Raw genomic sequence first — 12,504 nt, forward strand, 5'->3', positions numbered from 1 at the left:
TTCGACTTACCGGTCTGTAATTGCCAGGATCACCTCTAGAGCCCTTCTTAAATATTGGCGTTACATTAGCTATCTTCCAGTCATTGGGTACAGTAGGTGATTTAAAGGACAGGTTACAAACCGTGGTTAATAGTTCCGCAGTTTCACATTTGAGTTCTTTCAGAACTCTTGGGTGAATGCCATCTGGTCCCAGTGACTTGTTACTGGTAAGTTTCTCAATTAATTCCAATTTTGGGTAATTGTTGGATAAGCAACTGAAAGCCATGCCTCTTGTCGCATTCTATAGAAGGCTCCCAGCTTTAAAACCTGTTTATATATCTGATTAATTCTTCAGTCAGGATTTCTGTACTCCCTTTGGCACCCTTAACCCTTTAGTCCTTGGACATTCATCAATGAAGGCATTGTTTCCAAGTCCACAGGCTCTGTTTCACAACTCTAGTTTTTAATCTTGTGTTAATCAGATATAGATGTGGTGCCAGTGTAGAATTTCAAGATGGTAGAAATTACGGGTTGTTGGGAAATACAGCATGAAATGTCTCAAAGGCATCTCTACTAATGTCCATGGATCCAGGTGCTAAGCATAATTCATAACTGTACCACTCCAATGATAAATGCTTTTGACGCCATATTATTTTGGGCCTTATGCAGACCTCCATTGTTCTTCATCAAACAATTAATTTAAATTAGGACTGTCAAGCGATTAAAAAAATTAATTGTGATCGTGAGATTAAACAACAATAGAATACCATTTATTTTTAATATTTTTGGATGTTTATTACATTTTAAAATATATTAATTTAAATTTCAACACAGAATACAAAGTGTACAGTGCTCGCTTTATATTTATTTTTTATTACAAATATTTGCACTGTAAAAACCAAAAAAATTCACCTCATATGAGTACTGTAGTGCAATTTCTTTATCATGAAAGTTTAACTTACAAATGTAGAATTATGTACAAAAAACTGCATTCAAAAATAAAACAATGTAAAACTTTAGAGTCTACAAGTCCACTCAGTCCTACGTCTTGGTCAGCCAATCACTCAGACGAACAAGGTTGGTTACAATTTGCAGGAGATAATGCTGCCTGCTTTCTGTTTACAATGTCACCTGAAAGTGAGAACAGGCATTCGCATGGCACTGTTGTAGCTGATGTTGCAAGATATTTACATGCCAGATGCGCTAAAGATTCATATGTCCCTTCATGCTTCAACCACCATTCCAGAGGACATGGTTCCACACTGATGATGGGTTCTGCTTGATAATGATCCAAAGCAGTGTGGACTGATGCATGTTCATTTTCATCATCTGAGTCAGATGCCACCAGCAGAAGGTTGATTTTTCTTCTTTGGTGGTTTGGGTTCTGTAGTTTCTGCATCAGAGTGTTGCTCTTTTAAGACTTCTAAAAGCATGTTCCACACCTCGTCCCTCTCAGATTTTGGACAGCACTTCAGATTCTTAAAGCTTAGGTCAAGTGCTGTAGCTATTTTTTAGAAATCTCACATTGATACATTCTTTGTGTTTTGTCAAATCTGCTGTGAAAGTGTTCTTAAAACAATTATGTGCTCGGTCATCATCTGAGACTGCTATTATTACATGAAATATATGGCAGAAGCCAGGTAAAACAGAGCAGGAGACATACAATTCTTCCCCCAAGGAGTACAGTCACAAATGTAATTAACACATTTTTTTTTTAACGAGCATCATCAGCATGGAAGCATGTGCTCTGGAATGGTGACCGAAACATGAAGGGGCATACGAATGTTTAGCATATCTGGCATGTAATACCTTGCAACGCCAGCTACAAAAGTTCCATGTGAAAGCCTGTTCTCACTTTCAGGTGACATAAATAAGAAGTAGGCAGCAGTATCTCCTGTCAAAGTAAACAAACATGTTTGTCTTAGCGATTGGCAGAATGAGAAATAGGACTGTGTGGACTTGTAGGCTCTAAAGTTTCACACTGTTTTATTTTTGAATGCAGTCATGTAACCAAAATAATCTGGATTTGTAAATTACACTTTCTTGATGAAGAGATCGCACTTCAGTCCTTTTATGAGGTGAATTGAAAAATACTATTTCTTTTGTTTATCATTTTTACAGTGCAAATATATGTAATAAAAATAATATAAAGTGAGCACTGTAAACTTTGTATTCTGTGTGGTAATTGAAATAAATATTGAAAATGTAGAAAAATATCCAAAAATATTTAATAAATTTCAATGGTATTCTACTGTTATAAGTGTGATTAATCGCAATTATTTTTTTAATTGCGATTAATTTTTTTGAGTTAATCACTTGAGTTAACTGCGATTTTTGACAGTCCTACTTTAAATATAAAAACACGTTATGTGTTGTTTTACCATAGATGATGATATACTCAGAAGTTACTTATTTCACAACTTCTGGCAAAAAGTAATCAACATTTCTTTTTTGGAGAAATTTCATATTAGGAGGTAGACTAGGTAAGATTCTAGATTATCATAAAATTTAATTTTTAGCACCATCTAGAGAGAGCTGTGTGTAAGTATATTTAGACAACCACTTTTTGCTTTTCTCAGACCTCCCTGGCACTTCAGAGCACAGTGTCACAATTCATGCAGCTTAAAATTCAGCTCTGCTCTGAAAAGTGGCTCAGTAGAAATGGCATCATGGGTTCCATGAGTGTATGTGTGGGTGTGTTATCTCCTTACCAAATGTTCTTGGTTTACAAGCAGGAGATGCTTTTTCTAACCAGCAGCCCTGCAAACTCCACAACAGAGCTGAGAAGCATGCTTATTTCTTTCCTTCTTATGCTACTGCCTGTTACAAAGGTTCTGCAGGCCAAATTAGGGCCTTTGTAACACTTGTGCAACTTCATTGTTTTCAGATGGTGCCCTCTGTGACACCTGTGCACACCCGTCTTTGCTGGGTGTCTACAGATGTAACTGACTGGAACTAAGTTTTGAAAAAAAATGAGGCGGCTGATCAACAGCCAGGAATAGATTCCTGCTTACGCTCTTAGCTGCCTGGGTTCCTGCTGCACTAATAGGAATGAAAAGCATGAACGTTTTATTTTGGTCATTTCAGTCAGCGGGTCAGACTCTAGGTAAATACGGAGTTCATGTGTTGAGTTGAAAATGCCATTTTTACAGCCACTTTTCAGGGGAAAATTGTACTTTTAATCCACAGAGAATATCCCTGGATGAAATTAAGGCTTGAATGTATCACAAAGATAAATTGAGTGCCACATGTTTTTCTTTTGTTTAGGTAATAAACGTGGAATCCAATAAATCATAGCTTATGACCTGTTACTTACAGAAGTGCATGTGTTTTCTATCCAACCAAAATGTTCTTTCTACAAAGTCTAGGTTTTCATTAAGCGCCACATGTGCCCATTGTGGAGAAAGTAGAAGGGCAGTAGTGAAACTTCAGGTTAATTGGATTTTCTTCACTCAAAATGCTGGTGCTTAGTGCTCACTTAATTGGACAGAGGAAGACCAACAGTGGCAGCAGGAGGCAAGGCACAAGAAAGAGTAATGAGGCTGTTTTTACACAGAATCACCTTCTATTTCCAAAATTATGTTCTAAAGGTATGAAGGCCGGCTTTACATTCATGAATAAAGCAGTATGTTATGGAGTGCTACAGAGATCTCACAACCTCAGAAAGTAATTTTATTTCAAAGCACAGTGATGTTGGGGGGAAAAAAAGGAGGATTTTCTGCCTCAGTGCTCTGATTGCTGAGTGTCTGCGCTCCTGTCAGCTGGGGTGATGGTCACATGTCTAATTAAGGAGGAACCACATCCTTGATCAGCATTTTAAAAAGAAGTCTTTGGTTAATTTCTTCTCCAACTCTCCAATAGTCACTTTGAAAGAGCCTTTCTCCACTTCCAGTGTCATCACTGAACTAAATGAGCATCTTGGTAATGTCATAGCTCTCATATCTTTGCAATAGAGTAGAAAATACATTGCTATTTTGGGCAAGTCCATGGATGAAAAGAATTTCCTTTTGTTTGTAGGTTAACTTCATATAGGAAGGAATAGTGCTGAGTACTAATTTTTGCTTACAATGTCAAGAATAAGGCTTTGGGCAGCGGAAAAAGGTTCTCCTGTTTGTTCAGTAAGCATGCTCATACATGTATGTGTTTTTCTGTCCCATCTAGTGGCACGGAGACCACTTAAAGAGAGAGAGAGATTAGTGTGTTTGCTCTACAGCCTTATCTCCCAGCCGATTGACTTTTAGCTCATGTGGTAGAGGCTCATGCACTAAGCTCCAGAGGTCCCCGGTTCAATCCCACCCACCGACGACCAGGGTCTGTCGTTGTTACATATAGATACTCAAATAAGTCATGTTGTTGGCTCCTCATTCTTCACAAGTGTATTGGGAAGCATGACTTGAGAAGTCATAGTATTGTTTGGAGGGTGTGGAGAAGATAGTTGCGGAAGCTCAGAGACGGTTCCATAGTTTCATGGCTGGTACATGTGGTAGCAATGGATGTCGATCCACTAGAGCCTATAGAGTCACATAGGTAAAATGCACAGTGCTTGGAATAATCAGATTAGTAGCAGATTTATAGAAAGAAAATACCTTTGAGTATGTGACGTCTAATGATTACTAGGTGGGCAGTCAGTTTTAGATTGTTACTTAATCCTTAAATTTCTCTTGATTATAGAGGACAGTAAAATCTACTTATTTACTCTACTCCTACCATAATATGTGCCGAATTACTCCACTAATCAGCAATTAAATAACTAAAACAAAATTTGTTTCATGTCCCCAAAGTCATACCAGTTGGCTCCATTTCCACAGAGACATCCCAGTGAAATGTCCCAGATTGCATCAGGCTGTTATGTCAAAACTACCTGAAAATTATACTGGGGTCAGCCAAATCCTATTTTCTCATAGTTGGAGTGGCTGTCAAAAGGTCGCAGTGATTGCTGCTTTCTAACTAGTCTTGGAAGGCTTAGATTGCTATTGGTAAATGTTGGTGAACATTGATTTCACTGTGCAACCACAAACTGACAAAAAAAGTATTTCGAGTGATGACCGTCAAAATTTACAGATAGGCAAAATAAGAAAAATGCTGCTGGAGAACTTATTAGAGTTTGATTTTAAGGTTATTTAATTTATATAGTTTGACGTGTGATGCTGACAATTTGTGTTTTAACAGTTATAAAGCTTTAACTTTTTGAATCTCAATGGCTGCTCTCATTTAATTATAGTCTACTTCCTTTCCCCCCACTCGTACAATTTCCTTCAACAGTGAAAATTTACATGGATAAAAATGTTTAAAAATGAACATATATATCATGTGTCAAAATTATAAAAAAATAACACAGCGGAATTCTGCCAAGCATACTTCGTAGATAATAAAAAGAGAAACACTGAAAACTGTGCTATATGCAAAATAAGAGGCTCCTATGGGCCTGCTCTGTGCTCCAGAAGAATTTTCTGGTAGCCGCGAAATCAACTAATCTGCAGTGCTGCACTGGAGCTGGGAAATGCAGCTTTATAGGCTGTTAAAAAAAAGTTTTGGGTTCAGGTCGGATGTCCCACTTGCCCTGGTTAGAAGAGGGGGTGTTAAGAACATAGCGGTAACATACGTGAAGTTGTGGGCATTTTGTTGGTCATATAATAAGGGTTTACAGCAATAGAATTATAAAGTGAAGTTTTATTTTAAGTACAAAATCCTTGTGGTTGTGTTGTGATGGGTTGTGTACACTCCACGCTGGATGAGTGTAGGAAGGGGTCATAGAACATCAGGGTTGGAAGGGACCTCAGGAGGTCATCTAGTCCAACCCTCTGCTCAAAGCAGGACCAATCCCCAATTAAATCATCCCAGCCAGAGCTTTGTCAAGCCTGACCTTAAAAACTTTGAAGGAAGGAGATTCCACCACCTCCCTACGTAACGCATTCCAGTGTTTCACCACCCTCCTAGTGAAAAAGTTTTTCCTAATATCCAACCTAAACCTCCCCCACAGCAACTTGAGACCATTACTCCTCGTTCTATCATCTGCTACCACTGAGAACAGTCTAGATCCATCCTTTTTGGAACCCGCTTTCAGGTAGTTGAAAGCAGCTATCAAATCCCCCCTCATTCTTCTCTTCCGCAGACTAAACAATCCCAGTTCCCTCAGCCTCTTCTCATAAGTCATGTGTTCCAGTCCCCTAATCATTTTTGTTGCCCTCCGCTGGACACTTTCCAGTTTTTCCACATCCTTCTTGTAGTGTGGGGCCCAAAACTGGACACAGTACTCCAATGTCTCACCAATGATGAGGCCTCACCAATGTCGAATAGAGGGGAACGATCATGTCCCTCGATCTGCTGGCAATGCCCCTACATATACATCCCAAAATGCCATTGACCTTCTTGGCAACAAGGGCACACTGTTGACTCATATCCAGCTTCTCATCCACTGTAACCACTAGGTCCTTTTCTGCAGAACTGCTGCCGAGCCATTCGGTCCCTAGTCTGTAGCAGTACATGGGATTCTTCTGTCCTAAGTGCAGGACTCTGCACTTGTCTTTGTTGAACCTCATCAGATTTCTTTTGGCCCAATCCGCTAATTTGTCTAGGTCCCTCTTTATCCTAGCCCTACCCTCCAGCGTATCTACCACTCCTCCCAGTTTAGTGTCATCTGCAAACTTGCTGAGGGTGCAGTCCACGCCATCCTCCAGATCATTAATGAAGATATTGAACAAAACCGACCCCAGGATTGACCCTTGGGGCACTCTGCTTGCTACCGACTACCAACTAGACATGGAACCATTGATCACTACCCGTTGAGCCCGACAATCTAGCCAGCTTTCTATCCACCTTATAGTCCATTTATCCAGCCCATACTTCTTTAACTTGCTGGCAAGAATACTGTGGGAGACCGTATCAAAAACTTCGCAAAAGTCAAGAAATAACACGGCCACTGCTTTCCCCTCATCCACAGAGCCAGTTATCTCATCATAGAAGGCAATTAGATTAATCAGGCATGACTTGCCCTTGGTGAATCCATGCTGACTGTTCCTGATCACTTTCCCCTCCTCTAAGTGCTTCAGAATTGATTCCTTGAGGACTTGCTCCATGATTTTTCCGGGGACTGAGGTGAGGCTGACTGGCCTGTAGTTCCCCGGATCCTCCTCCTTCCCTTTTTTAAAGATGGGCACTACATTAGCCTTTTTCCAGTCGTCCGGGACTTCCCCCGATCGCCATGAGTTTTCAAAGATAAAAACTGTCCTAGAGACAGGGACTTGTCTGTCCTATCCTGCCATCCCTGTCAGAAGTAACAAGCTGTACGTAATTAGGAAGGAATAATAATATAAAGTGGGTGTGGAAGGCCTCAAAGACAGTTTCCCTGAACAAGAGAACACCCATCTCTAGAGGCTTAGAGCTCTAGATGTGTAGGCCTGGGACAAGCGCTGCAAGTGAGACAGCGGGAAGGGAAAGCTCAATCAGTAATTAGTGAGTGGCCAGAACAGACTAGGATTCCCGAGGGACAAACTCTGTGTGGGTTTTTGTTACCTCTGAGAGACTTTGACCACTGTCTACATGGAGGACTTTTAGTGTAATATCTGGGAACTTTGCACGTTTTCATGAAGATAAAGAGTTGTCCAGCTAGTGCCGCAGGACAATAAGTGTAAAGAGACCGATGTCTGGAGACACTCAAAACAACTCTTATGAGGTTGCCTTTTATTTTCTCAATTATCCTCCCATTTTTCTGTCCTGGGATGAATGCAGCACATGGAGGCATCTACCAGTAATCCAGGGGCAAAAAAAATGTATCCTTGAAAGTCAGACTTCACCCTCTGTGTTCATTATTTCCTCACTTGGAATCCTGGAGACCTGCTCACACTCTTCTGATTCCAGCCCTTTCCTAGCGCTTCCCTGTTGGGAATGGAAAGAAACTAGTACTTGGATGGGAGACTTCTAAGGAAAACCCAGGTGCTGTGGGAAGTAGTATTAATTATCTAATTAGTACTGTTCCCTTTAACTCAGTACTGGACCAGAGCTCCAGATTGGTATTAAGGTCCTGTGTGCTGCTGAAGCTACAATTCTGTAGTTGACAGCACCTCAGGAAAGTAACTGTTTCTCACAGAATGCTGAGCACACTGTCAGCTCTTAACAAATAACCACTAAGGGCATGACCACTTACATTCATTGGGGCACTTTTTGTACAAGTGAACGTTGGTGCTGGTGTGAAAAAGCTGTCAAGGGTCAGTAATGAAAGTATCTTTCCATTTAAAACATGAATAAATTCAAATATACAAGAAAAGTGCATGGGAAAATGTCAAAGCTCAGAAAGTTACTTGTGCAAGACTGAGAGCATGATTTAGATAAAATGCTAAAGTGGATTGGAGGAGGCACTTCATAAAACTATAGTAGAACAGTTTAACATAGACTGACTTGGCTTGTTCTGCTTTCTAAATTGTTTATTGTGTGCTTAATCATATTTAAAGTTCTTGACACACTATGCAAAAAAAGGTTGCAGAGAAAAGATATAAGTATTTGGACACTCTGTTTGAAAGTACATCTTTGTTGGTATGTTCTCAATATAGAAATGTTTTATTATATCTTCAGGGTTTTTGTTTTCCCTGATAGATCTCTCCAAATAGCATTGCAGAGATAGTTTGTACTGTTTCTAAGCGTTGTTTTTGAATGTGTTTTAGACTCTGCATGCAACAGTGCTCCTGGATCTGGTCCCAGTTCTCCAAACAACAGCTCTAATAATATAAGTGCTGAGAATGGAATTACAGGATCAGTCACAAGTATTCAAGCAGAGGTACAGAACTGCTCTTTACCTTGGGTTTAACACTTGTGCTTCCAATGAACTTGTGGGAGCTATAAAATATACAGGGAAAGCTGAACCTTGAGTTGGATGGCTACTCTCCTAACCAGTGAAGATTTGAATGTGTTGGAAACGTAACATGCTTAGTCTGCATTTGCTCATAAATATCTGTGCTTGGGGTAACTGGCAGTAGCCATAATATGGATTGATAGATTTAAAAAAGGAAAGGAACATTGGGGGGAAATCTTGAAGAGGGTTCCTTTCTCAAATACAGGTTGCCAACTCTCTTGAGTATTTTAAAATGCTGGATATTTATTTTCATGCTTTACAATGTTGAATAACTTCATTTTATACAGGGGATTAATACAAGCATTGTTCAATTACAGGGATGGAGGAATATAATATTACCTGGTTTAAGTTCCTTCTCCCCCGCTCAGTACTCAAAGGCTTCCTGTAGTGTGTTGACGTTTGCCACCAAATTTTAGCATCCTCCCACCTTTATGCAGTTTAAATCTTAGCTTTTGTTAACCTTTGTTTTTAAATTGCATCTTTCCATAACTGATTATTATTAATAAATAATCCCATAAACTGCAGGGTGTCTGCACCATCCTCCTAAACATCTGGTGTTGGCCACTGTCAGGGACAGGATGCTAGACTAGAGTTGGGTCTGATCTAGTCTGGCAATTCCTACGTTCCTGTTATTGAATCTGAAAATATGTGACCCTCTCTGTCATTTTGTAACCTTCACGTTTGGAAAGGTGGTGTGTAATTATCCAGACCCTGCTGCTGTATTTCGCATTGCAGGCTTCACATTTGCTGTTTCCCTTAAATATTATTCATGCATTTACATTTATAAACTTTCCTGACAAAGCAGAATTTTGGTTTAATCACACTGTCCTCCAACTTGTAATTTTGGAGAGTGGAAAGGTGTTTTTTGAAGCATAAATCCAAGCTATTTGAGCTTTCTAAGTTTGTACAGACTTTGGTTCAATTAGCATTTCTAATACTGCATAACACACAGTTTTAAAAACCTTCAATCAAAATATATCATAGACCTCATAACACAGTCACTCATGCAGTACAGCATTGGTCACTTCGCCTGACACAATACACCACGGCTGTTCTAAAGAGGTTGGCTGAGATTCTGGTTTGGGCTTTATAAAAGGAACAATAGTTCTATTTCATGTGTTTCGTAGAACTCTGGCAGCATGGGGAAGGGTAATTATAGCATCCACAGTAACAACAGCTTTACTTAAGGCTACATACTGTATGCGTTTCCATGACAAAACCCTCATTTCAGTTGCTCCTGACTTTGTTCAGTGAGACTGCTCTAGTATGGCTGCCGGAGGATTTGGTATCCTCCCAAATGGAATTGAGCTACCAATTCTGTTGATATGTGAACCAGAAGAGAATCCAGCTGCCCTTCTCTCTGAAGTTTCACTTCTGATAGCAAAAGTCAGACTCACCAGTATCAGTGGTTGAATCACTGCTGGATTCTGGGCTCATGTGTCTTTGTAGCCCTTTGGCTAGTAGAGGCATACGCTTCACTTGTTCACTCTACACTGCTCCCAGGAGTGAAAGTAATAACAATGACTTGTTACTACAGCCAGTCCTTCTTCCCCTCAGCGTCCTGCTCTTATTGCATCTTTAGCAGAAGGAGCGTAGGCAGTTGGGGACTGCTGAGAGACTCATAACCTCAGCTACAAATATTCAGTCTTGCACAGGAAAGCTTGCACTGTTCCAAAGGGCACAGCTTCCCCAAAATCAGTGTTCTGGGAGGGCTCATCCCACGAGTGTGGATATGCAGAGGCAACACTCTGTCCAAATAACTTTGCTTTTTACAAATGAATGTATTACTTCACCAAGGCTATAATTCCAGTCGTTAGTAAGGTCTGCAGAAAAAAGCTTTTAGATACACATGCTGTTGCAAGCATTTGATGTCCAGTTTCAGTGACTACCTATTCCGTCTTGTAAAGCAGTGAAGTCATAATTTTAAGACTGAGGCATGAGTGATGCCAGACATGTAAAGTCTGTCTATTGCCAAAACAGTTCTCCAGACATGTGAAAATACCTGTCTCTTTCCCCCACCCGTTTCACAGTTTTACTACAGTGTCTCATTCATAAAAACATAAGAGCTGCCATACTGGGTCAGACCACGGTCCTTCTTGCCCAGTATCCTGTCTCTGACAGTGGCCTGTACCAGAGCTTCAGGAGGAGTGTAAAGAACAGGGTAATTATGAAGTGATCCACCCTGTCTTACACTCCTGCCTTCTGTCAATCACAAGTTTAGGGTCGCGCTGAGCATAGGGTTGCATCCCTGACCATTTTGGCTAATAGCCATTGATGGACCTATCCTCTATGAATGTATCTAGTTCTTTTTTGAACCCCATTATGTTTTTGTCCTTCACAACATCCCATGGCAATGCGTTTCACAGGTTAATTTTGTGTTGTGTGAAAAAGTACTTTCTCTTGTTTGTATTAAACCTTCTGACTATTTAATTTCATCAAATGATCCCTGGTTTTTGTATTGTGTAAAAGGTAAATAACACTTTTCTATAAATTTTTTCTACACCTTAGTCCTGGTACATGTGAGAAGAATTCCATTGTGATCTATGAATTAATTTAAACTGAAACGCTTTAATGTAGCCTCCCAAAGCAACCTATGTGAAAAGTAAAAAATGTTCTTCTGCTGTTTCTCTGAAAATTGCACCCAGAATTTTCTCACCTGTTTTATGATTTTATGGAAGAGAGCAAGAATATAGTCTGTAAGCTATGGTGCTGTAGTGATTTTAGAAGTAGGTGTGATATGAACAATTAGTTCACTAGACCTTTGAGACCACAGTCCACAGGAAACCTCACAACCCACTAATGGATGACACATCATTTTTGATAACCTATTGCACTAACTCTCTTGCTGTCTACAGATCTTAAAATTTATTCTGTTAATTAAATCTTCCCTAGCCTCAACATTCTCATCTGCCAAAAACTGGTCATGCCCTTCGTTACCAATTCTTTTCTGTAAGCACTGGATATTTCATGATGGTAACTGAGCCATTCCTCTAAACTTTTCTGCATGCATTAGTAAGGGGCTATCCAAATGCAGTTAATTAAGACAGCATTTTAAATGCAGATATTTCCTTTCAAATGAAGCTTGTATACATCAGGAAATAACATTACCCAATTACTGCTTGCTTCCATGTATCTTGTAAAAGGCCAATGTAATGCACACACCAGACTCCAATTTCTGTATTACCCCAAATAACAGACCGTCTCCTATAAATCGGACCCATTTCCACTTTGTATATTGTAAATAGTCAACAATTTCTGAGCAATTAGTCTTCTAATATGATAGTTTCACATTTACCTGAGTGTTTGGTTTTAAATGAGAAATGTGTATATTTGCATATCAGTTGATCAGAGATTCATCTCTGGACCCATACCAAATGGGAAAACTGATCATTTTTATATTATTTAAATTAAAATACTTGCCTCAAGTGTAGAAAGCATACAGCTCCATTCTGTTCACAGTGGATAAATAGCATTTATTTTTTAAATATTGTGTTAAATTTAACAATGTTTTTTCCACCTGTGCGAGGCTATTTGACAGACACTGACCTTTTATTTCACATAAAGCTTTAAAAAGTGCTGCCTGAGTAGACAAAAGCTGTAGCTGCTGGGTGTGTGCTCTGCTCTGTATTTCCACCGCATTTATGTACAATTCATAGACAGATTCAGTATATTTAAGATGA

At 39.6% G+C, this 12,504-nt stretch overlaps 1 protein-coding gene across 12 annotated transcripts in view; it reads left to right on the top strand.

Annotated features, from left to right (window-relative positions):
* Positions 1-12,504, top strand: part of HDAC4 (histone deacetylase 4) — a 474,722-nt gene that overhangs the window by 354,686 nt on the left and 107,532 nt on the right. For all 12 annotated transcript variants that reach the window (XM_077830169.1, XM_077830172.1, XM_077830164.1 and 9 more), the window contains one exon: positions 8,637-8,749. In XM_077830169.1, the coding sequence (XP_077686295.1) occupies positions 8,637-8,749 (113 nt within the window). The remainder of the gene's footprint in view (positions 1-8,636; positions 8,750-12,504) is intronic.

Source organism: Eretmochelys imbricata, chromosome 11 (assembly GCF_965152235.1).
Source record: "Eretmochelys imbricata isolate rEreImb1 chromosome 11, rEreImb1.hap1, whole genome shotgun sequence".
Taxonomy (NCBI): Eukaryota; Metazoa; Chordata; order Testudines; family Cheloniidae; genus Eretmochelys; species Eretmochelys imbricata.